This window comes from Miniopterus schreibersii, assembly GCF_964146895.1.
Source record: "Miniopterus schreibersii genome assembly, chromosome: 1".
Taxonomy (NCBI): Eukaryota; Metazoa; Chordata; class Mammalia; order Chiroptera; family Miniopteridae; genus Miniopterus; species Miniopterus schreibersii.
In genome coordinates this window covers 37704338-37729402 of record NC_138101.1, presented here as the reverse complement: position 1 = coordinate 37729402, position 25065 = coordinate 37704338, and the positions used below count along the sequence as shown (strand labels likewise).

Below are 25065 nucleotides of genomic sequence, written 5' to 3'. Positions count from 1 at the left end.
CTTTTAATTCCATGACTTTATTATTTTGCTTATAGAATCAGTATTTATGTTTACCGACACATATATCACTTTCTTTGCTCTTTACTCTCTTTTGTAACTCAGGTTTACCATCTGGGATAAATTTCTACCGGAAATATTTTTTTCAGAATTTTATTTTGTGAGAGTTCACTGTGGCACACATGCTCCTGATTTTTTTTGTATGAACAAACTTTTTTCCTCATTCTGCAAAGGTATTTCTGCTGAATGTAAAATTCTAATTTGATGTTTATTATCTTTCAGCATTTTGGAGATATTTTAGTCAGCTATCAGGCTAAATACTGGATCTTTAAAGAAATCTCTTTAAGGTAATCCTTTTATGCAGTTTTATTATATGTCTGGATATAGACTTCTTTTATTAATCCTGTTTTGGGGTTTTTTTTCCAGCTCTTTGGATCTAGATTTGTGTCTTTTGTTAGTTCTTAGAAAATCCCAGCTATTTCTCCTTCACATGTTACCTCTTTTACCATTCTCTTTTTTTCTGTGGGCTTGTCACTCAGCAATGGCCGACCTACTCTGCTTTTCATATTTTATCACCCTCTCCTTTATATTTTCCTATTGTTTTTGTCTTGTCATGCTTTTTCTGTATAATTTCTTCTAACCCATATTCTAGTTTACTTACCTTCATCTGTTTCCTATGTACTTACTATTGCATGCATTGATTTTTTTTTTAATTGTGGTTGTCCTAGAATTTCTGTTTGGTTCTCTTTAAAACTGCTAGATCACCTTTTATGTCATGGCAAATATTTTCTAATATCTATCATTTAAGCTCTAGCGCCATTTTATGGTCTTTGGCAATTTTATTTTCTGCAGTTTTTGTGGTTCTTTCTGTCTCCCTTGTACATTCCTTTTCATTTCATTGCAGTCCAGCCACTTTGCCTCACTATCCTCAGGAGTCCTTTTTTTTTCTTTTCTTAAGAGTCCTTTTTGTTTTTGTTATATATGAAGCACTGTATTTTCTTATCGAATGCAAGATTTCACTCAACATTTTAAAATGGTAGCAAATTGGAATTCTTTAGAATCTTGTTTTCTCCTTTATTTGGACTAACTTAATTTTAAGATCCTTGGAAAAAGATGTAAATTAGATAGATCTTTTGTAATCTTGTGAATCTGTTGACACACTTGAAATCACAGTTGATTTTAAAGAAGTAGGTCGCTAACTGATAGCAAACTTTAAGATTCTGCTTATTTTTAGACATCCCAAATTGAATTAGTTTGCTGGGGCTGCCATAACAAATAGTACAGAGTGGCTTAAACAACAGAAATTTATTTTCTCACAGTTTTAGAGGCTAAAAGGCCAAGATCAAGGTTTCAGCAGGTTTAGTTTCTTCTGAGGCCTCTCCTTGGCTTGTAGATGGTCGTCTTCTCCCTTAGTCTCATAGTTTTTCCTGTGTCCTAATCTCTTCTTACAAGGACACGTCATTATAACACATTGGAACTAAGCAGATCTTGAAATCCATTCTAATTTCTTAATTTTTGCAGATAAGGAAACCAAAGTAGCTAAACATCCAAATGATTAGAACCAGGAGTAGAATATAAGACATATCTTTTGATTCTTAGTTGATTGTACAGGTGATTCCCAAATTGAATGACCATCAAAACTATTTAGAAGCTTCCTTGAAGAAGATAAGTTACCAAAAAATACCCTGGAGGTTTTGATTTAGTAGACCTAGTGTAGTGCTAAGCAATCAGTACTTTGAAGCCATTATAATCAGTTTCATACTGTGTCGTACTTGTGAAATGGGGATTACATATACCATCCTTGTAGACTAATGTTTTTACTAAAGAAGGTATGGGTTGATTTGGAGGTAGCAAAAACACATTAGGGAAAAACATGGAAATGGGTAAATTTCATTTATTTCCAGTAACAAAAATTATGGTGTAGAGTATTTCAATTGGAAAAAGGCTCCTCCTAGTACATTTCATGTCTGTTTTCTAATTAGAATGACATTTGATAAATTGGTCAAATCAGACTCCAAAAAGAACTTTTTTGGGGAAACTAGAGAAACTGCTGTGGAAATTGTATAGAGGGAAATATATTTAATTGAAGCCTAGGAAAATAAAAATTCCCTTTAGAGAAAGGACCATATGTTTTCAACTTATATCAGTATACGGGAATGTGTATATCTGCAAGTTACTCTTTTAGCCACATTCCATGGTTTCCCAATGTACTGGTTTCATTCTGATAAGATAATGAATTACATGCTACAGTGTTAATTCTTGTGTGCAGGTCAGTGACTTGGTAATCAGGATCAGGAAAACAGGTGGTTTTCTTTAAAAGTAAGGTCTTCCTTTTGAAAATAATAAATTACCAAGATTCGTAAAGATGTTTTCCCCATTTTACTTCATGCAATATGTAAATTTTTCTTCAACTTCTCTCTTCACCCTTCTCTGGTGGGTTCTTGGACTAGGAATTGTGGGTGGAAAAGCTTGATTCAATGAAGATCCAATGTCAAGGAACAGGGCAGTTTTTGATTTGCAACATGAATTGATTTTCCTGCTTGTACTAGATCATTGGTTGTGTGTTTAATAAGTGTTAGTTAATTAAATACTGAATTATTCAGGTGCTTTTTAGTTTTTATTTTATCCCTGACTTGTAACTAGGTTCTTAATAAATTTTTCTCTAGGGAGCACTTTTTTTTCCTACTTAGCTTAATATCAGTTACCTACTCTATCATATTTTGAAGTGGCTTTTAATTTATACTGCTAATTTCTGAAGTTGGGAAAAATTAATTGAGGTAATATCTTTATTCTGGTTCCGTCATTGCTCTTGCCTTCTTGTGTCAGGAGAGAAAGCTGAATGCTGACATGGGTTAACATGAAACAAATAAATCTTACTTTCTTTTTAATAATATTTCTTTGGAAACATCCTTTCTACAAACCTCCTGATTTTAACCATTAGTGCTTTACAACTCCCATTTCCCAGCTCAAAGCAACTTAAACTAAGGACTCTAGCCATTCCTTCCTGTGCCCCATTCAGCTATGAGTCCAAACTCCTGAAACAATTATAGGGCTCCCCACAGTTTTCTTAAAACTTCAGCACTATTTATCAAGATCGGTTTTACCTTTTCATAATTTTTCTTAGAAAGTTCTATTTCTACTCTCATTTACTTTCCCAGTTTACTCTTCCATTGTCTTTCTGCTTTTGCAAGAAAAATACATCATTCTACAAAAGATAGTCTGATTATTTTAAATGTCTCTCCATGTGTCCCTCTGATTCCATCTGTTCATATATCATTTCCTAATCTGAAGTGCAGGGAAGTTGAGTAACTTGTTCTAATCGCAAAGCAAACTGAACCAGTTCAGCCACCAGAGCAATAGTAATCTGGCTGTTTCTAAAAGTATGGACATTTTATGTGAACAGCCCGTTTTGGTCATTTTTTTTCCATTTTCTGTTTTTTCCACTCCTGCTCTGAGGATGGCCCCTAGTCAAGGCACTGCACTGTAGCTGTGGTAGCATGAGCATCTAAAACCCCAAAAGAGAACTCATCCTTCTGTCAGTTCTCCCTGAACTGATCTACAGATTTAGCGAAATCCAAATCAAAACCCAGGAGGACTTTCCTGTAGATAACAAGTGCATCCTAAAACTTGTACTGAAAGGCAAAGAAACTAGACTAGTCCAAACAATTTTGAAAAGAACAAAGTTGGACTTAAACCTCCTGATTTTAAGAATTACTTTAAAAATATAGTAATCAAAGGTGATTTAATAAATAAAGGATGATTTTTTTAAACAAATGGTTCTGAACAATTACATGCCTAAATGCCAATAAAATTAATCTTAAAAATTCCAAATGCATCAGAGACTTAAATGTAACACATATCATGGGGGGGGGGGGGGGGGAATCTTTGTGGTCTTAGATTAGCCAAAGAGTTCTCAGCTACAACAAAAGTAAGCAAAAATTGATAATTTGTACTTCATCAAAACTGAAAACTTCTCTTCGAAAGACACTGTTAAAAAAATTTAAAAAACCACAAAATATTTGCAAATCACATTTGACAAAGGACCTGTATTCAGAACATGCACAGAAGTGTCAAAACTCAATAAAACAACCTAATAAAAATATGGGCAAAAAATTTAAACAGATATTTTACCTAATTCAGTATATGATGCTCAACATAATAAATCATTATGGAAATGCATAATAAACCAAATGAGACCACTACACACTTATTGGAATCTTTTTTAAAAAATAGTATCAAGTGCTGGTGAGAATGCAACTAGAACTCTCAGACATGGATGGCAGAGATGCATAAAAGACCATAGTGAAAAAGAGTTTGGCAGTTTCATATAAAGATAAATGTACACTTATCTCATTCCTAGATATTTAACCAGGTGAATGGAAGACATGTTCACACAAAAATCTGTATAATAATATTTATATAATTTAATAATTTCCTAAAACTGGAAACCCCTAATTCATTTAAATTGGTGGGTGGATAAACAAACTGGTATCTCCATACAGTGATACTATTCAGCCTTAAAAAAAACCACACAAGCGAGTAATACATACTACACTTGTGTGAATCTAGATATTATGATGAGTGAAAGAAATCAGTCTCAAAAGATTCCATACTGTGATTTTATTTATATGACATTCTGGAAAATGCAAAACTATAGGAATGGAAAACAGTGGTTGCCAGAGATTGACAATAAAAAGGGCTGACTACAAAGGAGGAACATGGTATTTTTTGAGGTGGTGGGACTTTCTGTATCTTGATTGTGGTGGTGGTTGTCAAAACTGGTAGGACTACACCAAAACTGTTATTGTACGTAAATAATAACTTTTTTAAAGAAAGAAATACAGCCCCTGTACATAAAACATATTACACTTGGAATTATTTATGCACTTCACAGCTTCTGTATTAAAAGCTCCAAGAAGGCAGGTCCTCAGTATGGTTTAGTTCAATGTCTGTTTTGTTAAAACATTGATGAGATGCTGTAGGAACTTAACTTGTTTAAACATTCTTTTGCTTAATAGTGCAGAACCTGTCAGCAGCTTAAGTAAGGACTTTCTGAACTTTATTCTCAACACTTAAGAATTTCTAGCTCAAGGACATGCAGTTACACTTTTCTCCGTAACTGCTCTGAGATCTCATGTGGGAGCCTGAGCTGACTTCCTTGAGGATTAGACACCACATGAAGAGAATGGTGCAGTCCAAATTGCTGATGCACAGAATCATGAGCAGATAAAAGGTTTGTTGATTTAACCACCATGTTCTGGGGGTGGTTGTTACAGAGCATTAGGTAACTGACACAGTATCATCCATGGAAGAAGCAAATTACATTGGATTTCCCCCCACTCTCTTTTTTATTTTATTTTAGAGATGTTACAGGAAATCCTTCGGTCTCTAGAGAAGAAGAAAAAAAGGCTTATTAATAGTATTAATAGCTCATTCCCAGAGGTTTCTCTTAGGTGGTATTTACCTGCATAAAGCCCAAGTAATGTACTATGCTGGCCATATCTATAGTAATGTGTTCATCCCTTGTGGTTATGTTTTAAGAGAGATGCTCAGAAAATAGTGTACAAAAAAAGAGCAAAGACCAGAGTGAGAGTGCTGAAGGAACCAATAATTTATAGATGACAGAGACGGGGGGGGGGGTCGGGGGGGTATGCGGCTAAATCCCGTGTTGTCTCAATGCCAGAAATTGGATTAATATGTAGAAGTTAAAAGAAGGGATATTTCATAGTCAATATTAAGGAAGAATTCTGTTAATATGAGAGCTAACCAAAAGTGAACTGTGCTGCCTCAAAAATCAGTGAGGTGACTATAATTAGAAATTTTCAAGCATCCTGAATAGTCACATCTTAGAGTTGGTTTCTGTACTGAATGTGTAGATAAAACACTATACTGGATAATTTTCTAAAGTTCCTTCAGATTCAAAGTTTTTTTTTAATTTGGCATCACAAAATTTATAGACGTGCTTTAAATCTTAAACTTGCTACCCTTTTTTTTTTTTTATAATCCTCACCCAAGGATATGTTTTTATTTACTTGAGAGAGAAGGAGAGCACTGATCGATTGCCTCCTGTACGCACCCCAACTGGGGATAGAACCCGCAACCTAGGTATGTGCCCTGACCAGGTATCCAACCTGCATTCTTTTAGTGTATGGGGCAACACACCAACCAGGTGAGCCACCCAGCCAGGGCAAACTTGCTGCCCTTTTAATTAAGGAGATTTCTCAGATATGCCCAGCTGTAGGGAGCCAAAGTTGTTTTTCCTCGCAGTCTGCAGGAACAGGAACTTGTTTTGATAACTGAATCCAAACAAGCTGGAAATATTTTTTATGTCTCCTGCTATGGCTTCTCAAATGCCCATGTACCGGGGATTGTTTCAAAGGATAAAGAGAGACAACCAGCCTGCCCTGCTCTGCCTAAATATGAGTACAAATGGCCAGTTTCATGGTCATGTGAACTGCAGTTGCACAGGGTCTCATGTTTGGTTTAATGATCTCCTATCAGTGTTTTAAATTTCTTAATTGTTTATGAACAAGGGGCCCCCCAAGTTCTGTGGTTGGTGCTGCCTGCTATCTGTAATCTTGATCGGTAGTCTCTTACCACCCTCCACCCCTCGTTTCCGTGCTCTGACTTCTGCCTTTGTAGTGAACGGGATGTCTTGGCCGTCTCCTGCCTCATGGCCAGTCCCCTGGTCAGTCCCTGTCCCTGTTAGCGTGTCTGGAGCGCCTGACACTGTTGCCAGACCCTACCTTTATATGTCCTCTTTGGTTTCCAGGGCTGTTACGGTTTCCTTCTTTTCTCTGAATTTGTTTGATAAAGGCAAGTAGAATAATGCAGTGAAGTTAACAGTCATAACCCATGCCTCAGGGTTTTTCTGTTTCTACTGTGAGCCCATCCTCTGTCCACCAGGATATATTGGTACGCCCTTATTTTCACAGGGTCAGGGACAAAATTATGTCTAATTGGGTAAATTTAAAAGCAGAACTACACTGCTACCTGGGAGGTATTACAAATCACAGGCAGGGTTTTGTTTTGCTTTGCTCTGCTTTGCTTTCCTTAATACGGCAATGAAATGAAGGACATACCGAGGGTTTCATCAGTTGAATATATGAATGGTCGTAAATTTCCTCGAGTCTTCTTCATGAAATAATCAATAACGCTAAAAAGGTTTGGAAGTGTTACCTGTATAAAGAGAGCATGAGAGAAGGTTCAGTGTCACCTGTGTAAAGGTAGCGTGAGGGGAGCTCAATGAAATCTAATAAGAGATGACTGTGTATTTCCTGACCTCCAGAAAATCGTAGCCATACCTCACTTCAGTGGCTTACTGAATGGTTTTGCCTACCCATACATTTTATTTCTCCTTTATAATCATGCTGACTTCCCGTTGAGGAATTACCCCTTTCCCACTGGATACCTTTTGGTGGACAATAATTAGGTACTCTGCTCTTCCCCAGTTATTACATGAGAATGCAGCTCAAGCTAGGTCAGAAATGCTCCCTTCCTGAAATTTGAACTTGAGTAGAGGAACAAGGAAGGCTAGTACATTCCTAATCCAATGGTTTTTGTAAGTAACTGTTTCCTAGTCCCTGATTTCCATGCCTTCTAGTCATGCTATGTGTTTCCTATGTTCTTAAATTTATTTTTGCTTAATTTAACTATATTGGTTTCTTCTGCTTGGAACAAACAGAAATTAGCATTTTAATATCTCATTGTAACAGGATAATTTGCTTGGCTAGGAATAACTGCAATGCGTTGCTATCCCTAATATTTTTATACAAGTAAAATCAGATTAAAGCTGAACATCCCCAGTAACCTTAAAGAGGAAAACTTTTCAGAAAGGGACAACCTGGTTGAGGGGTAGGGTTGGGAAATGTAAAAGGTGAAAGAATAATCCAGGCTGTTGGATTTCCTTATGTGGGGAACTGTTTGGGCTAATGACAGATAAATGAGCCCAGTTTACCACTTGCAGAGACACATTCTTGTTGCCTGACTGTTGCTTCCATTCACTTGGTCATTTGGATTTCCCTTCTTTAGTTCTGTTTCCTTCCTTAGAATTTTTGAAAAATCCCCATCAGGAATGGACATGGGAGAGCCTCTGGGAAGCATTTATAGCACAGGTTTAAGTGGAGTATGTGAACCAGCAACTGCCTTGCTCTTGGCAAAGGTCACTAAAGGTTATGGTCAAAATATTAATTCAACCATACCCTTTCTCTGTTTGATCAACACAGTGGGCTTGGAGGGGCAGGAGAGCTGGAAGCTCAGTTTTAGAAAAGATACTGTCAACATCTTCAAGAACCATAGGTTCCATTTAGTGATACTACTTTCCTAGCCCAGTCTTTTCACCACTGCAACCTAAGATCATAGGCCTATCTACCCTATTTCAGCATCCTGGACAATAGGCTACATGACTACATTCTCACTGGTAGAGACCAGTGTAAATACGACCTTTCCCCCCTGTAAAACAGGCATTGCGTCAGGATTGTGATAAAGAACCAATTAGACGTACGTAAAGTACTAGCTCTGTGCCAAGGAGAGTATGTAGTGGTTATGATCCTGCATCTCTGGCCCCATGATATGTTGGCTGGGGGAGCAGGGGGTTGCAGAAGAGGCCAAAACCCCTTTTTAAATATATTTTACTGATTTTTAGAGAGGGGAAAGGAAAGGAAGAGAGAGAGACATCAATGTGAGTGTGAAACACCGATCACCTGCCTCCTGCATGCCCCATACTGGGGATCGAACCCGAAACTTGGACATGTGCCCTGACCAGGAACAAACACAACCTTTCGGTGCATGGGACAATGCCCAACCAACTGAGCCACACCGGCCAGGGCCAAACCCTCTCTTCACTGTTAGGTTGCTGTTGAGGGAGATTCCTGAAATTCTGCGTGGTGGGTATGAGAGGACTAGGCACCCACAGCTTTTTTCCCATTAGAAATAAGCACATTGAACATCAAGCCCAGAAATAAGCCCATGCCTGTATGGTCAATTAGTGGCAAAGGAGGCAAAAATATACAGTGAGGTAAAAACAGTCTATTCAATAAATGGAGTTGGGAAAACTGGACAGATACATGCAAAAAAAAATTAAACTAGACCACCACCTTATACCGTATACAAGAATAAGCTCAAAATGGATTAAAGACTTAAATGTAAGGCCTGAAACCATAGAACTAGAAGAAAGCATAGGCAATAAAATATCTGACATTGCTCTTGTAATATTTTATATATCTCCTCAGGCAAGGGAAACAAAAGGAAAAATAAACAAATGGGACTATATCAAACTATAAAAGTTTTTGCAGAACAAAGGAAACCATCAACAAAATGAAAAGACAGCCTAACGATTGGGAGAAACTATTTGCTAATAATACATTCGATGTGGAGTTAGTATCCAAAACTTAACAAAGAACTCATTCAACTTAACACCAAAAAAAAAATTTTAAAAATCCAATTAACAAGTGGGCAGAGAACCTGAATAGACACTTCTCCAAAGGGGACATACAGATGGCCAAGAGACACATGAAAAGATGCTCGATATCACTAATCATCAGAGAGACGCAAATTAAAACCACAAGATATCCCCTCACACCTGTCAGAGTGACTGTCGTCAATAAACCAAGTGTTGGCCAGGATGTGGAGACAAGGGAACCCTCGTGCACTGTGGTGGGAATGCAGATTGGTGCAGCCACCATCAAACACAGTACCAAAGTTTCTAAAAAAATTAAATAGAACTACCTGATGACCCAGCAATTTCACTTCTGGGTTTTTATCAAAAGAAACCCAAAACACTAATTCAAAAAGATTTGCACCCCTATACTCATTGCAGCATTATTTACAAGAGCCAAGATATGGAAGCGACCCAAGTGCCCATCAATAGACGAGTGGATAAAGAAGATGTGTGGCACATATATACAGTGGAATATTACTCAGCCATAAAAAGGAAGAAATCTTACCATTTGAGGCAGCATGGATAGACCTAGACGGTATTATGCTAAGTGAAGTAAGTGAGACAGAAAAACACCGTGTGATTTCATTTATATGTGGAATCTAAAGGACAAAATAAATGAACAAACAAAACAGATTCACAGATACAGAGAACAACCAATGTGAGGGGATTGCGGAACTGAGTGGAAAAGGTGAAGGGATTGAGAAGCACAAATTGGTAGCTACAAAATAGTCACATGGATGTAAAGTACAGCACAGGGAATATAGTCAACAATATTGTAATCACTGTGTACGGTGCCAGGTGGGTACTGGACGTATTGGGGGTATCACTTTGTAAATTATATAAATGTCTGACTTCTATGCTGTACACCTGAAATTATAAAATAATGTTGAATGTCAACTGTAATGGAAAAATAAAAAATATGCTAAAGAAATAAGCATATTTAAGTAATTTGGAGGACATAAAACAACCGCTTAACAAAATATATCTCTCCCTGAAATGACTATAAAGATTTACAGAAAAAGAGAAGTGTGAATAATGTTTAGCAGATTATGTCCTATTCTGCCTCATCCACCTGCTCTTACATCTCACTTCTCGCCCTGGGTATCTGCCACCTCGGAGCTGCTCGACATGGCTCTTTCTCTCCAGCACTGTGTTCCTAGGCAAGGAGTCTACTCTTCCACCTTTTTTTGTGTTCTACAAGGTAAGTTTGGAAGGAAGCAGGAGAAAATTCATCAACAAGAAGGAAATAGAATAGCTACTTACAGGTTTTTCCAGTTCTATAGTGTAGTTTTTTCCAACGCTCATCACTTTGTAGTGCTTGATTCTTGGCATGCTAAAATGATATTAAAAAAAAAAGTTAATATCTGTTTGAGTGTACTGTTGGGTCAAATCAAACTGAAGTGAGTATAAAATGTCACCTGTATAATAAAACCTATATTTCAAAGACTAAGCAAAAAAGGTGGTGTGTGTTTTTCTGTTTAACTGATTCTCTGTGTTCCCTTTTGCGGGGTTACGCTCTAGCGATACAGGAAACCTGGGTCATTGAGTGGTTCGGTGAGAAAAAATAACAGGGATAAATAAAGGAATCAACTGAAAATCTTTTAGGCAGAAATTATATTTTCAAATGCCATAACTTAGGAAAATCCTTGGCGGGCATATACAAATCAAATACGAATTCTCTATGTTAAAAGAAGTAGAAAGAACTACTGAAAGCAAATTACTTTCTATTCCACCTCCTCTCTAACCCAGTCAGAAAGCTCTCAGTGACTGTTCTTCCTGCTTGAATATATTCCACCTTAGACTTAGAGATGGGGAAAATGCTAGGAGTTAGGTACTGGGTGAACACGTAAGTGAGCATGTAAGTGCAGTAGATGAGTCGTAATGTCTCCCTCTTCTAGGTCACATAGCACTCTAATACTACCCTGAACGTGCGCTATTTTATTGACTGAATTGCTTAAGAACACATTCTATTCACTTTTGTATCCCAGCCTCAGGCATACAGTAAGTATTTGTGAAACTGACTTTTAAAACTTTAGGAGCCCACCTCAAAGTGCTATTTGCTACAACTAACTTACACTGAGAGCTAAGTCGGTGTCCATGCCAGTTAGTTTTGAACAACAGAATACTTGCCTTGAAGTCCCTTGATTCACATGGCAACAGTGTCAAGACCAAGACTTTTTCTGGTATTGAAAAGTACACAGCATTTATTACACTGCCATTTACTTGAAAGACATTGAGCACCTGTCAGATTTACAGAAGCTGGCTGAAGGAAATTGTCTACCAGGTGAAGTTTGTCCGCAAGGCCTCCCGCCTTTCTCCCCACTGCTCCCCACTGCCCAGCACATGTCTCTAGGACTGAACTGCCGTCTGTTCAAGGGGCTCTCTCCTCATCTGTTACATTCAAACCTACTCTCAATTGTATATCATGTTGAAAAACAGTTAATTTTATTCCAGTGGCTTATTCTAGAGCTTTACTTCAAAACAAGCAGTAAAACCTAACCCTCTCCCCTCCTAAAAAGGGGAAAAAGGAAAAAAACTATTTCTTAATGCTGAACCTTCAGCCATCAGTTCCAGATTGGTGAAGGAAATACTTTCGGACAGAGGCGGTCTTACAAGTTCCCTCTGTTGGGGTGGGTGGCTCTGGCTTCATCTTTACCCCTACCGTGAAAACCAAGCCTTAGAATCATAGTTACGGAAACTCTCAGCAATTCCATTTAGAATTCCTGTATTCCTATGAAATAAGGGATTGCCATGACCTGGAAGACTGATGGAAAGCTTGCAGGCGTGGGCTTTATAACTACAAACACCTAGGTTCAAACGCTGGTTCTGCCCTGTAAGCTCTCAGCCTTTATTTCTTCGTCTATAAAACGGAGATGGCAGTGCTTCGCTCACAAAGCTGTTGGGTGAATTTTGTTTGAAAGGTCCTTCGTACAGTGTCTGGCAGTAAATTATAACTATTTTTTATACTTTTTAAAAATTTACTGTTTTAAGTTAGCAGTTTCTGTAAGTCTCAGCTTCTTCATGGAAAATACTGTCTTTGTTTTTATTGTGCCTGAAGAAAATGCGTGCCAAGCACTCCACACGGCGCCCACAAATGGTACCCTGTAAGTGGGGGCAGTGCTTGTCATCAGTAATAACCATCATGTCATCATCACGGCAAAGCTGCGACCGGAGAGGTAGCAAAGGTTAACAGGGCCTCCTGGAACTTTTGACTAACAGGACTGAGTTCTGAAGCAGAAAGGTAGGAAAAAATTCCATTGAAGTCATTGAGGCTTTGACTCATTTTAGACCTTTGTTTTTCTTTCATATTTTGTTTCTCCAAAGGAATAAAGGGAGCAGGAAAAATGAGACTGATAAGTTTAGTATATTGCGGTTTCATGTGTATGACCTCAGAAAAAGCAGCAGCCTGTCTTTAAAAAAGAATGTGTGGTCTTCAGTGTGGTTATAAATACTTGTTCTTAGCTTCTGACCTCAATTTTTGCAAAAGAATGAATTTGGGGTAGATGTTTTCTACTGCTTCCTTGGTTAATGGCTTTCCTAAGTGGTTACACTGCTGGCTTGCCACATAGTCCTAACGATGTTTAGGAAACCCTGCCAAGCCATGACCTTAGTTGTAAGAATAGCTTTAGGTCTTACGAATTCACATACCACTGAGCTGGATAAAGGTGGATGAGATTTTACAAGAGGAATCACCTGATAGTTTGACATTGAATGGCTTTTGCTTCTTTCTGAGGACTAGTGTTCCCTCCCACAGCTGGTTTGTTAACAGATGGAGATAATTTTCCTTTCATGATGTGTTTGTAAACCAACTTGTCCTTTTCAGCTAGTGTTTTACCAGACACACTCATCTGAACGTGCATGGCTGAGCGTGTCTCCTGCAACCTGTAAGACATGAGCTGGCTCTGTGGGGAGCAGGTGCTTCCTAATAGTCTGGGTTCCTGCCAACCTTAATACTGAGCTCTACAGTCCAACAAGCTACAATTCTACTACCCTCTGCAATTGCTATCCTTTAAGTGAACTGTTAAATGAAAGATGTGGAATCTGGGGATTCTAAAAGACCCATTTTGAGACATTAGAGGACACATATAACAATATGTAACATTATATTCTGACTCATAAGAAAAATTTGTACAATAACAGTTAAAAAATTGTTAACAGCTTTCATGCCGCAAAGTCCAAATAAGCTTATACTGACTCCAGTTTTAGAATGCTCTAGTTCAACCATTCTACCTCACTCCTTGCTTTCTAAATACGAACTTTTAGGGTGGGGAGGTTATTAGTTTTATGAAATATTATATTCTTATGACTATCAGTACAAAAGCATGAACTACATGAATTCAAACTGGAAGTGAGTATACTATAATGAGAAATAACTTTGAAATGTACTCCTTTGCCAGATTCTTATGAGTTTAAATAAAATACAAATATATATAAAAACTATAAGTTCATATCCTAAGTGTAGAAACTACTTGCATTTGGTCAAAAACCACATCTACAACAGAAAAAAACCTTTATTTCCCATAGCTCCCTTGTACAGTGCAATGCAAAAGTTGGGCTAATGTAGACTACCTTCCAAGGGACCCAGCTGCTGCTGTGCAGGAAATGCACAGTCCTTAAAGAGCCATTAGGTCTCAGGATTTTGTTTGTTTCATGCAAAATAGTAACATGCAAATCGGGGTTCACATGCAAATTGGTCAAACATCCTATCCAACCAAGAAAATAATATGAAGGAAACAAGTTTATCATTCTCGTATGTGATCTAGTTTACTTTCCAACCAGTTAGATGGTATCTTTCTTAAAAAATCTGCAAGATAAAAATTTTAATTCGCTTTTGTGTATTCATATTTTTTAGCATGGAAATAAACAGTTAAAGACATTCTATCTTTTATGTGGTATCTAATTTCCTAAACTCTGAAAGAGGATAATCTCCTTGATCAGAATATACTAAACAGAAAAATCCACTTTTCTCCCAGGAGTTCTTCTGAGCCCACTGATGCCATAATTTTTATTTAGGTTGGATTTGTTTCAAGGTAGCCAATTAGATGATAAATAAATTATAACTGAATTATCTATGATATTCTACTATATTAATTGAAAATCATTAACTCCAAATGTTATCCTATAATAAATGAAAAAATAATGAAACCAAAAGTTTAGGTTGACATAGATGTTCATACTCTCTTCACACACAGACCCAGGATCTGATTTACCATCTAACATTCTGGCCAACTATTCAGTGTATGTGGCTAGTGTATGCAGAGCAATCGGCAAGTGAATGAAGCTGAATTGGCAAGTAATTGGCATGGCTCCTACTGGCAATGCAGCCATAATGTCATAATTTTAATTTTTCCTGTGATTATTTTCTTTTACGGCCTTTATTCATTGTCAGCGTCTTCATATTTAGTCTCTTTAGAATTATTGATACTTATGGTAGATTGGAAGGTAGATTCATTGATAGATATGTTATAACTAAAAAATTAATAGAATGTTACCCTCAGGAAAAAAAAAATTCAAAAAGGAAAGTTCTGTTTATTCTTTTTTCTGAATAAGAATCACTTATTGAATATTTTCATATGGAACAAAAACCTCTATTATGTTAATTGTATTATTAGTTGTGAAAATATTAACTAAACCAGAGTTACTGTTGCAATGCACGTTTTCATAGACTTTGAGAGCTGCAGTGAAACTTAAAAGATCCAACCACCGTAGCTACACAGAAAAATCAACTTGTACGTGTAAATGTTACTTTCTCTATCAAACATAAACCATTTTACCAGAAAGAAATTATTACCCTTGACAGCAGGCCCCTAAATGGCCCTTTTCATAGATACACCAAACCATGTCATTTTTCTCATCACACCCCAATGGCCTCTTCTGTCATTCACAGTAAAACCCATGTCCCCACAATGATCTGTCGGGTTTAGCACATCGGTCCCTACCCCACCTCTGTAATCTCATCTCCTGCCGCTTTCTCCTAGCTCCACTGCAGTCACAAAGGCCTCTCTTGTTTCTTAAACAAACCAAGCCTTCTCCTGCCTCTGGGCGCCTGCGCTTGCTGCCTGGAATGCCCTTGTCCCAGATACTGAATTGGTCTGTTCCCCCACTTCCTTCAGATCTCTGCTGAAATGTCAGGTTAATAAAGGAGACCCTCCCTGACAACCCTATATTGAAACGAGCAACTAAAAAATTTTCTCTTTTTTTAAATATAAAACACTTCATGAATTTGTATGTCATCCTTACACATGGCATTCTCTGTATCATGCCAACTTTAGAGTATGTGCTACCAAAGAATGCATGTAATTTTCTCTACTGCCTCTGAGAGTCCCCTCATCCTGGTGTATTTTACTTCCATAGGCCTTATTAGCATGTGTATGACATTTTTGGTTATGTATTTATAGTTTGTGTTTCCTTGCTGGTACGTAAGCTTCCTTAAACCAGGGATGTTGTTTTGCTCACTGCTGCATCCTCAGAATATTACTTGGCCCATAGTAACTGCTCAAAAATTATTTGTTGGAATGAATGAATGAATGAATGAATGAATGAATGAATGAATGAATGAATGAATGAACGAAGTGTATCCAGGACCAAAGTAGTTCACTCCTCTTCCCTCCTACTTGGCTGAGCCTTCAGCACTGCTTATCCCTGTAACATTCCCTCCCTGTTCTGGTCATATTTTTAGCCCCAACAAAACACATAGCTGGTGCTGACCTGAGCTTTATGACTTTGCTTTCTAAAGTGATACCATGCTTTTAATGATTTCACATGTTTTTAAATTAAACATACTCTGTCTCCTGTCGAATAGTGATGGAGAAGTTTCTGCTGTCACTCCCAGGCCTCAGGATCATATTTCCCAAGGAAGGATTCTTCTCGAGCATCTCAGTTGCTTCTTTTCGAGACACTGTATAAAAACATCTACAGAGGTGAGATAAAAAACAGACATTTTTTAAACTAATAAAGATCATTACTTGAAAAAATGCTTCTAAAATAACTTTAAGAACTGCAGTCATTAACTTTTCTTAAAATCCCAGCTTCATTATTCCAATTACAATATGATTATAATTACTATTATTACACTATGTGTCACTGTGAGTGTGTGTATGCTTAAAGCCCTCCATCCCTCATCCCTCCAAAGCCTCTTTCTCTAACTAAAGGGGACCTGAAAAGTTATCTACTGATCAGTATAAAATTGCCATTACCATTCAAAAATCTAAGACAAGAATTAACAATGTATCTCAAGTCTCAGTTTATAATGATAGGCTCTTGGGTAAATAATATTTGTTGGTGGTTTCTTTCCAGAGATACAAAACACCTCTATACATGCTTCTCTTGCATGGTCTTGCTTTTAAATCATATTTAAGGGGATGTCTTAACTCACTCCTTTTGGTATAATATGGCTTTCTTATGACATTGGTGATGTTTTTACGTGTCAAATTTTTAAGAAAGCACTTCTCATTTTTATAGTAAATGTTGTAGTCCATGAACTATACAGTCACAGAGAAATATCTGGCAGGATTTGTAATACATCAAAATGCTAACAGCAAATGTCTTTGAGTTGTGGAACAAGGAATAATTTTAGTCTTTTTATTTATCTGTTAAAACATATATTGTTTTATTGAGCACAAAAGAAAAAGAAGCAGTCTGTGACTTCTAACTTATCAGCCTATCAGTCATTGGTTTCAGCTAAATGTTTTGGTGGGCAGGTTTCGGTGATTATAGCACAGAAAGAACGTGAATCAGAACCTGATGTCAAAGGTGGGACCAAGACAAGTTTACTGATAAGAACTCGACCATGATTCCAGGAGGAAGGCGTTCACAATCTTAGTCACACTTTTTAACAATATAATAGTAAAAAACAGATGTAGGATGTTGCTGAATTCAGCATGTTCTGTGCCTCTTCATTTTTCCAACAATACCATACACTCTACACTGGGCCATCCTCAAAGTACAGCTCAATGACTAATCACTGATTGACTAACAACTGGATAGAACTTCCAGTTATTTTTTTAACTGAATTTATTGGGGTGACATTGGTTTGCAGACTCATACAGGTTTCAAGTGTACAACTCAACAAAACATCACCTGCACACTGCCTCGTGCACCCATTGCCCAAAGCAAGGTCTCTTTCCGTCCCTATTCATGCCCCTTTACCCACCTAAACGTACGCCCCAACCCACTTTCCTTCTGGCTAACACCACACTATTGTCTGTGTCTATGTGTTTTATGTGTATATACACGTGTGTGTTTTTAATTCTTTGCTATAATTTTCTGAGAGAAAATCAGTCAATCAGAAAGTTGCAGGGTGAAAAAATGTAATTTCCTTCCTTCCTCTTAGCAGTTTTTATTTAGGTTTAAACTTTGGAAAGAATATCTGTTTGGTCTGAAGTGTAGGTGGAAGGGGATTTCCTGTGTGGTAAGAGAGTTGGTACCAACCTGCATTTTGCATTTTGTTGATCATGACACAGAAGAGGAAATGTGGCATGCACTCAGAAATATGCCGTTTGTCCACAGACAGCTTATGCCCTTGTTTAATGAGGTCATTGACTAACTCTCCTTGATATTGATAAAAAGAAATGAATATTAACACTCATAAATAAATTGGAGTTGATGGTGCACTTACACTGGCATAGGGTTCAGGACATCCACGTAGTCCTCAAGTGGTTCCCTCTCTTCTTCCAGAGATGTACTCGGCTCTGTCTCAAGCCGCCTTTTCTTTTCTCTGTCTAAGACTTCATGCAGCCTAATGACTTGTCCAGGCAGGAGTGACACATGTTGGGGAACTGACAGCTGAAACCAATTAAAACAGTAAGCAAACAAGAAAGACAGCAAAATCACTAACCAGTTTTTAGCAAAGAGGAGCCTGTTCTGGTCCTAGGGAGCTTCAGATACCTGACGGAGATGGGTGGGTAGAAGCATGCACAGACGATCTGGGGGAAGGTTAGGTGTCCTAGAACAGCCTCTAAACCAACTAGAACCTGCGCAGGGTGTACAATGTTCTTCCAAGAAATGTCCCTTTTGATTTGGCCCCAAAGCAAAGCACACCCACCTTGCACTACAGGCTAACTGACGTAACAACAGATTCGTCGTGTTTTCATTCTGAGTGTGCTTGTTCTCACTGCCAGGGAAGCCCCAGAGCACCTGCAAAGCGCACAGCTCTCCCCCAGGTGACCGAGAATTACTCCACCAGCTGTATGGTAGCCTGGCGTTGAAATGGCACTCCACTGGGGACTGAGCTCAGCAGTCAGGTGTGTATTTTGGTGTGCTTGTGTGTAGTTCATAGTTCTACTCACACATGAGGGTTATGTTACCGTTTCACTTACTACTGTTCTTTAACCTTTACTAGAGATGTATTTTGGATTGTGTGACCTATACCTTCCTGGTCTACGTTTATAGCCCTGGTTAGACCTCTTTATGGCCAGCTGTGTGCTCTTGGAAAGTGCAACCTGAACGGTAGAATGCTTTCTTTATGTGACACTACCTAGCCTGCATTTTGGGGCAGCCGTGCCTAATTAACATCTTCATCTCCAGAGTGGGGTCCCTGCTTTCCAGGGGGTGTTGGGAAGAAAACACTGAAACTTCATTTTCTATTTACTTATTATCTAATTAATTCATGTAATTATCTATATTTTAAAACACATGTATGTACGTATATATGAAATTTGAAATAAAAATGTACTGATAAGGGCACATAATCAAACGGCTTAGAGAATATTTTCCTGGATAACTAAGCTAACTAATAATCAGTAAGGTTATTTTCTTATATACCAATCCAGAAAAAAATAATAGAATGAGGGAAAGCTAATGAAACAGCTCCTCCTTACTAATTACCTATTACACCCCAAGCATTGTATTATTGCCAATCCTCAGAACAATGCTACAAGATAGGTATCCTACTTGACAAATGAAAAAAACACACAAAAAACAGATTCAGAAGATTAAATAACTAGTCTAGGGTCACATAGCTAGTAAATTGTAAAACCAAGATTCAAACTCCATTTTCTTTAATTCAAAAGCAACATCTCAGCTCTTTCAACCATAGTCTGTGTTTCTCAAACTTCTCCTAAAGTTCTAACAACAGCACAGAGTGATCTGGGATTGTTGTGCAAAAACAACATTTATAGAGCCCAAAATTTAAGGTAACATCTCTTCTTTTGGAAATTCACATAAATTTTATATTCTGTAATATACCTACATATATTTTAATTTAAAAATGATGTTTTTTATCCTTTCTTCAAGGGGGAAAAAAAAATGAAAACAAAACTTTGGGGCCAAAACATGAAGTATAATTAGTGTAGCAGAGAGATGCACCCCGAAGCTTTCCCAGTGGTTTTACTGTGCTCCTTGACCCCCACTCAGACACCGCCGGGGTACCTGTTTCCGCAGGAATGCAGCGCCTCAGAGGGGTTCTCCCTCCCCCAAAGTCAGCATGTCTTTCACACCTTTAACGGGCCTACTTTTGAAGCCACCTATGATTTACCCACACAGTAGCTGAGCCTCCAACTTTTATTGGCTAAGATAAAGAACTATCCTCTGTCGTCTCAGTAAAGAGCAGTGCTTATTTCAGGTGACTGCAAAGCCTTTACTTAGGAACTAGCTTTGGAGAGAGTCTGTGTTTAACTTACCCTAAAAAACAGAACATTTTCTTATCTGCTAAAAGTATTAGAAAATATGGTGCTCTTTGGGGGGCTGATTATAAAAGTACCCCTTGCTTCTAAGACAGTTGCTACAGTGGCTTTATTTAAACTAATGGTGGTTATCTCACTACAGCAGTAAACCATAAGCAGTAGATCTTACTATTGATCTCAAATGAGATGCCACAGAGTCTAACAGATCAGCATCCCTTTGTCTTAAGAGTCACTAAACAAACTTTTCAAAGTGAGTTTTGTTTTGATGGTCCCTCCCTGTTACATTGTCTATGTTATTCATACAATCCATCTCAGGTAGCATTTTATAAATATGTATTAAATAAGTATGGACTTGGAAAGTATTTTAGAGAATGACATTTAAGCTAAAATATCAGAATATTCAAAGGACCATTGTATCACAAGGATGATACCAAAAACTGAATCTCCCTGACCACTTGTTATTTGTTAGCTAGCACACTGCCCTGTTTATTTTCTTCATAGCAATAATCACATTTTAAATTATCTTGCTTGTCTACTTGTTTATTTCTCCCCTCTCCATCCACTGGATAAAAATAGCAATTCACAAGTAAGTCTGAAGATTTATATCTATCTTCTTCAACGGCTATATCTTTGACCCCTTTCACTCTGCATGGCTCATAGTAAATGTTCAGTAAATATTTGTTGAATGAATGAAACAATCAACCGAGTGATTTTTCCTACCTCTGTTACTGTCAGAATGAATCCTCTCCATTCTTCCCCACTTTCTGTGTTCTCTGTCTAAAGATGAAGACAAAAACAGATAAAGAAAAGACAATGACCATGAATGTTAACACTTTCATTAACTTCAAATAACTTCCAAATTTCATGATTGCTTGAAAAAACTCAAGATGTGTATGCCATCAAAAATCAGCACGGTCAACAAAAATGCATATTCTTCTATTGAAGCACATTGTTTTAAAACAGTCAGTTGTAATTTTTTGCACCATTTAGAATCAGTTGACTAGAATAAACAATTCATTTTTCTTTTTGCTTAGAACTGTTAATGTGTATTTGTTGTGGAATATTTTAATATTGCTTTTATCAGAAGACAGCGTATATAGCTTTAATGTGTTTGCTTAGTAAACAAGTAAAATTATACAAATTTACTTAACTTAGAAAAATTTAAATGATAGCCCACTTATTTCTGCAGTATGTCAATTCATGGTCAATCCCACAGTTGGTATTTAACAATGACTGGCTTTAAATTTGGGGCAACCAGGTAGAACCAATGAAGTTATTCCTTAGACACTTAACAGTTGTTAGCTCTAAAAACTTCAAATATGGCCAACATTTATTAAGTTCTTACAAGTAGCAGCTACTATTCTATTCACATGTATTATCGTATTTGATCTCCATAGCAAAAGGTACTATCATTTTTTTTACAGATTTATTTATTTAACAGGTATCGAGTGCCTTTTAGTGCTAGGCACTATTCTAGTACTGGTTTAGATCAGAGAACAAAAACATCCTTATTCTCATAGAGTTTACAGTCTAGCAAGGAACAATCAATAATAAACAGAATAGTAAATTATATGATGTCAGAAGGAAATAATCAGAAAGATAAAATGTAGATCAGGGTAAAAGATCGAGAAAGTCGTGGCGGGGAAAAGGTTGCCATTTTAACAAAGTAGTCTCGGTAGATCTCAGTGAGAGGGGCCCATCTGAGCAGACTTACTACCAGGTGCAGAAACCAAGGCACAAGGGGAGTTAAGTAACTTACCTAAGATCACACAATCAGCAAATAGAACAGCCAAATTCAACCTCGGCTTATGACTGGCCCTGCCTGTGCTCTTAACCATCACATCAGGATCACCTGGGGAGAGCGCTTGCTTAAAACGTTCATTCTGGGGCGCAGGTTTGTGGGGTGCGGCTTGGATTTCCTAAGTACAAGTGATTCGTAGCGCACTGAAGTTTAATGACCAGTGCTTTTAAGGTCAACTCCAATTGTATCTTCTTGAATTGCAAATTATTCTCTTTGTTTTTACTGTTGTTGTTGGTTGAGTTTAATTGGCTCACTTTAAATCTGGGTGTACAGATCTCTGTCGGTGTGGAGTTTAGACTTTTAATTAATAGATATTAATACCATATTTCACAAATTGTGTATATCTCGTATACAGGTTTTTTTAAATTTTTCTAATTGTCTCAGTAATGCTCTTTATTAGCTTTTGGGCTTTTGTGTGTTTGCTTGTTTTTTCCTTGTGTGATTCACGATCCAGTCCAGATCACACTTTGCATTTAGTTGTCATGACTCTAGTTTCCATAATTGGAACAGGTGTTCAGTCTGGTTTTGGCTTTCCTTACACTGGTAGTTTTTAAGCATATAAGCCAATGGCCTTGCAGAATGGCTCTCAATTTGTAAAATATGGGCTTGTTTAATTCAGTGGTTCTAAACATGTGTCATGTAGGACATGTCTCAGAATCATCTGAGAACTTGGTAAATGCCAAGTTCTTGAATATCAATTCAAGGACAACTTTTAAAAAACACCAGGTGGGATCCCTGACTTTGTCACAGGACAAAGAATATGGTTTCAGTGTGCTTGTATACTAAACAAGTGAACATGCCCTTTTAAGTCCCTATTTAGAAAGCGTAGTTCTTGGCAAAAGGCAAGAAAGATTAACAAAGTACAAGACTTGGCACTCCTCTAACTCCTCTTTAGCTCAGCCACTGGGCTGTGACGAGGTGAATACTATTTATAACCACAACTTGTTTCAGACTAATTTCGTCTCCTCACTCACCTGCAGTTGCACTTCTTCTTTTGGCAAAACAAGGGTGAATTTTGCACAATTCTTGTCAGCTGAATTCTGCTCAGTAAGGCATGTGAGGTCTATTATGTCTAACTTGTCAACATACTGCAAAGACAAAGGGGAATCCCATTTAATTGTTTCATGGGTAACATACACTAGTTTTAGTAGAAAGGAGAATAAATAATATTTTCCTTTCAACTAATTTATACTTTGCATGATATCCTGGTTTTTCAATGTGTCACCCCTTCCCTTCCCATGTGAAAATGTCTTATGTGGTGGTGTGCTGGAACTGGCACATACAGGTTTACAAAAGATGATTTGTTAAATTTTCAGGAATTTTGCTAGCTATTTGTTAAATACAGCCTTTATTAAAAGTTAAATTATATAGACATATAATAAATGAATTGAAAACAAAGGTAATTAAAATTCAAAATTTATCATTTTCTAATTATATTACCACATGATATTCTCTATGCTCTTAAAGTTACTTACATCTTTATTTCTGTGTGATGGAAATACTATATAATGGTGTGCTGCCTTGCTTTTCTCCTACCGCATTTTCAGTGAAGTCACACGATAGGTGGAAATCAGCCATGGTGGGAGTATTTACACCATGGAAATTGGCAAACTTTATAAATTAGGGCTTGATTTATGGTTTTGTTAATTGTCCCAGAGGCCAGCAATTTTTTTCTGCAAAAGCCAGATAGTAAATGTTTTAGGCTTTGTAAACCACATACAGTCTCTGTTGCAAATTCTTCTTCTTCCTTTTTAACAACACTTTATAAGTGTGAAAGTATTCTTAGCTCATAGAGTATACCAAATTGGGCCACAGGCAAGATTTGGCTTAAGGGCCATAGTTTGCTAGCTCCTGGTCTAGACTTAAGACAGTGAAGGAGATAAGATTAATAATGCAGATGAAACTTTAAAATTTGTTGTGTCTGAAACTTTTGTATTTTGAACAAAACAAAAAATTGACAAAATATTATTCTATAATTCAAAAACTGTTATTCAGCAAAGAGGTTGCTCCTATCATTGAAATATAGGTGAAGTTCTGACATAATTATTGTTTTACTTTCCTCTTACTTGTTAATGTAAACAAAAATATTAGCCAACATTGATGTCAAATATATTTAATGACAATAAATTTATTAGGAAAACAGTATATTGGAAAACAACTCCAGTTGTCATATCATGATTGAATTGCAATTCTGATATGAGTTCAGAAATATCAGCAAAAACATTCTATGAGAATCAATTGCTTATATGAAAATTACAATAAAGAGTATTATGTATTTTTAACTATGCTTCACATTCTTTTTATAAATAATATTTATAATCTATATACATATATTGATACATATATTTTTTCCAGAAAGCCATTTTCAACAATTACCACATACTACTGGTTATAAGGATCCTATTAAGAAATTCCTATCTTATCACAGTACAATAAAAATATTTCTTCTAAGTAACTGGTCTATATAGACTGGTTTGTATGTAACTAGCCAGACTTGCTCTCTAGTATTAGGAAGATTAGGACCACTTCTAGAAAAGATAGTAGGGTTTTTATGGTGTAATTTTTAACTAAATTAGCCTTATTCTTGACTTCTTTTTATCTTGTATTTTTCTCTCAGTTATGCCTAATATAACTTATTTTACTATATTCTTGTAAATCCTGCATTGTTTTTCTGAATAAAGCAGAACATAAAAATAGTAAGTAAAATTTTCCAGAGCTATTTCTATATTGATAAGGTTTAGGGTAAGTTTGGATTGGGCTATTTATTTTTCAATGAACAAAGAGATATTCAACATAGAAGGAGAACAGAATTTAAAATTTCACAAGAATCTTTTTTGATGGATTGTCTAGATTAATCTCAATGAATTTTGCTGAGACAAGAGGAAGCAACAAAGGAAGAAGTGGCCCAGTTAGATAGAGTACCTGTAAGCTGAGCTATTGATTAGAAAAAAGGAGGTCATAACTCTTTGTTTTCAGTTGTAGTGCTGAAAAGAGCCTTGAAGGTCGCCTGTCTAATCTAGCTACCATCTGATGCTTGAATCTCCTCCGGGATATGCCTCCCTGTAGTCATCCAGTCTGTGTTTGCACATCACAAAAACATGCAACTCATGCTGCTATGCAGCTTTGCCTGCTAGCAAGTTTTTGTTTGTTTGTTTTTTGTTTTTCTTGAATTAAGCCACAGTTTTCCTTCCGGCAGTTTTCAGCCA

General features: G+C 37.0%; 1 protein-coding gene across 1 annotated transcript in view; it reads right to left on the bottom strand.

Annotated features, from left to right (window-relative positions):
* Positions 1–4488: 4488 nt before the first annotated feature.
* The window catches only part of STAP1 (signal transducing adaptor family member 1), a 30716-nt gene continuing 10139 nt past the window's right edge, over positions 4489–25065 (bottom strand). The window contains exons 3-9 of the mRNA XM_081141921.1: positions 22834–22947; positions 20779–20835; positions 18054–18220; positions 16220–16348; positions 10700–10769; positions 7080–7176; positions 4489–5385 (exon numbers count right to left, since the gene is read on the bottom strand). Of these exons, the coding sequence (XP_080998047.1) occupies positions 5351–5385; positions 7080–7176; positions 10700–10769; positions 16220–16348; positions 18054–18220; positions 20779–20835; positions 22834–22947 (669 nt within the window). The 3' untranslated portion in view covers positions 4489–5350. The remainder of the gene's footprint in view (positions 5386–7079; positions 7177–10699; positions 10770–16219; positions 16349–18053; positions 18221–20778; positions 20836–22833; positions 22948–25065) is intronic.